This window comes from Tripterygium wilfordii, chromosome 13 (genome assembly GCF_013401445.1).
Source record: "Tripterygium wilfordii isolate XIE 37 chromosome 13, ASM1340144v1, whole genome shotgun sequence".
NCBI lineage: Eukaryota > Viridiplantae > Streptophyta > Magnoliopsida > Celastrales > Celastraceae > Tripterygium > Tripterygium wilfordii.
Genome location: NC_052244.1, coordinates 9,260,218 through 9,263,411, shown reverse-complemented (window position 1 = coordinate 9,263,411; position 3,194 = coordinate 9,260,218). Strand labels below are relative to the sequence as shown.

General features: G+C 35.8%; 1 protein-coding gene across 1 annotated transcript; it reads right to left on the bottom strand.

The window, feature by feature from the left end:
• Positions 1-358: 358 nt before the first annotated feature.
• Positions 359-1,686, bottom strand: LOC120012114 (probable carboxylesterase 120). The gene is made up of 2 exons (XM_038863393.1): positions 1,109-1,686; positions 359-994 (listed from the first exon to the last, which is right to left on the bottom strand). Exons 1-2 carry the CDS (start codon positions 1,626-1,628, stop codon positions 501-503), a joined length of 1,014 nt encoding a protein of 337 aa, XP_038719321.1. The 5' UTR covers positions 1,629-1,686; the 3' UTR covers positions 359-500.
• Between the last annotated feature and the right edge of the window lie 1,508 nt (positions 1,687-3,194).

Genomic DNA, 3,194 nt, shown 5'->3' with positions numbered 1-3,194 from the left:
ACTTAACCTATGTACTCCAACCCGTGTGCTATGCAAAAATATTGAGAGTTCCACACACTTTGAGTGGAATCTTGTGCTTTCATTGTTAACCCATTTTGGGTATCCTTTGCGAGTCGTGAAAACTTTTGTTGTTTAGTTCTAAACCTACCTGTATAAAAAGTTATGAGGGTTAACTTGTTGAATACCTCTAAGTTTGGTGATTTACTCTGGAAAAACCACCTTATTCCCTATTGAATGAAAACTTAAGCAAAATTTGCTTAGGGAGTAGACGTAGAAGAGTACTCATAACCACTATAAAAATTGATTGTGTGATTTCAATTTGTTTGCATATTTATGTGCATATTTGTGAGACAAAAACAATAACGGACACCCAATTCAATTTATTGTTAAGTTTCAACAATATGATGATTAAATACACCATTTATACGTTCATTTTCACATAGACTTGAAGGAAAAATAAATACTTACATAAAAACCACACATCCTACCTATGTATTTTCTTACTCGCTAAACGTTGAGAATATGAAATTCTTTAAAGCTACAAGCAGTGAGTCCGATTTATTGGAAGTATCTAGGAGATCCTTGCCATGATAATCTCCTTCAACGATTCTACTCTCAACTTTTACACCTTTTTCTTTCATCGCCATTAACAGTCCAACCTGACGATCAATTCCGGGATCCCTATCTCCAGTAGCTATCAATATCTTCCAACCCAAAATTTTGATCTTGTCGAATAGTTTTGACCTATCCATTACCGCAGGATTACAATACTCGTGATCACGATTAGCTCCAACCGGCAAAGAGTACTTCCACATCACATCACTGACAATAAGAGGCAAAATAAGGTCGTCTGCCATTCTTAACTCAGATTCAGTTCTTTCAGACCCGCCAAAAAAGGGATAATGCAATATCAAGCCATTGATCTTCAACGGCTTAAAATTGTCAATATCTTCCGTCGCCACGCGTAAACCGACATGGTACGCTATGTTCCCTCCTAACAATAGAATATTAAATCTTGCATAAGTAATAAAATTAAAATAAACCACCACTGGATTATGAAAAAAAAAGTAAATAACTAATTCCTTTTCAAAAAAATATCAGTACGTACCAGCGCTGCAACCCATGATGAAGCAGTTAGTAAGATTAGCATGGTCTCTCAACCAAGAATCCTCCGCAAATTTTATCCAGTGCAAAGCTTCGATTGCATCATCGTACGCTGCTGGCAGGCGATGCTCGGGTCCAACACGGTAGTCAATAGAGACAACAACAACAGATAGTTGTAAAGCAAGTTTGGAACAAAAGTTGTAACATGTAGGTGTGGCCGCACTGGAGATAACAAACCCTCCACCAGGGTAGTATAAGATGAGAGGGAGTAGATCTTTTGTGGAGTTAGGCTCGAGCGCATGTCGAGGAATATATACACGAGCCCAAGTATTGTTTGATTGGTTGATCGGGATGTCTTTGGAGAGAACCGGAGCGGGGTCGCTAAGATCAGGTACGGTTGACACTGTCGTATAATTGCTGGGTTTTTTTCTTGTGACTGTGCCGTCATGGTGGTGTATGAGATCCACGTAGTCGTAGGGATCGGTGATTGGAACAGGGGTGAACGGCGCTACTTGATCGGACATAATGAAGAATGTTCAACAGAGATACTTGATCATCTCTTTATTTTCCTAAGGTGTGTATATTAGTATATATGGAGAGAGAGGGAAGACTGTAATTTAATTTATTGCTTGTGGTCCATCAACATTTCGTGGTAGGTTTGGACACTACTCCATTTGGTGTTTTCACAAGTCGATGTCAATCAATCCTGCAGCTAATTGTCATAGAAAAGAAACGTTTTCTAATTGTCATAGACAAGGACCATTACCTAATTGTCATAGCTAGACAATGTTGCATGAGGTGACATGCATTTGTCGTGTAGAAGTCGATCGACACTAGAAGTTGCTATTAAAAGAAGATATTTTTTGTATGGCTGATACCTCTCTCAAAATGGTTGGTTGTAAGAATTGAAGGTGTGAAAAGATTATCCATTAGAAATAAAATAATAAATAAATAAACTTCATTTTTAGGATTTTTATTAAGAGTAGTTAATCTCGTATGATTTGTACTCCCATACGATTTCATATTTGTACTAAGCCACATGGTGTTTATAAATTGTTTCACTCTCCTAAATATTTTTGTTAAGTCACAAGGTGTAAATATAAACAGTCGAATTACGTTTTTGAAGGATAGTATATGTCTTTATTTTCTTCTTCTTTTTTTTTTTCTGAAGAACACAAAGTTAGGTATGTCTATCATTTTCAATGTTAGTGAAAAAGTTATGGAAAAAAACTGAGTTTAAAGTTGTGTAATATGTTATGAGGTGTTTGATGAACTAAAAACTAGCGCTAGAGGAAAAACAATTGAATTAAACTATTATAATATTAGATTTTATTATTTTTTACATTGCTTGAATGCATCAAAACTTTCATTGAATGTGAATACATCCTAAATGTATTGGGACGTGTTTTACAAGCTAAATCAGAAACATAGCCGCGATTGCCTAGAGCCATTCTAATTGAAAGATAAATGATCAGAGTCATTGGCTAAGAAAGCAATAAAGGTTTGTAGACGCGGAGTCTGTGTTTGACACGGGGTGAGGATCAGTATCTCTTCTTCTTGCTTTTATAGCCTTCATTGTTGAACATGACATCTTTGACGGATCGAGTTTAACACAAGAGGGGGGGGGGTGAATTGTGTCCCCAAATTCCAATTGGAATCCCTTTTTAAATTTAAACAAATTAATGACAATTAACACATAGCACACAAATTTGGACTCTAATGATTATCCTAATCAATATTCAATCCAACGCAAGATGTGATACAATATAGTGAATGACCAAATATCAAATAATCAAGATTTGCACAAAACAGATTTTCAATCAACACACTGCGCACAGATTTTTCAACTCAGGTTTTACCTATCAAATGATGTCGAAATGCAACAAAATTTTATATGCAATATCACAACACCTTAATAAACACTATATCAAAATTTCAGATCAAAATTCAAAGTTTAAGTAAGTCTGCTAATCTCGGACAGATTAGGGTTTTGAAAATCCTGCAGTTTGAAACAAGTAGTAAATATAAACAAGTAAACAAAGAAATCAACACAGCGATTTATAGTAGTTCGGAGACCCTTCTCCTACGTC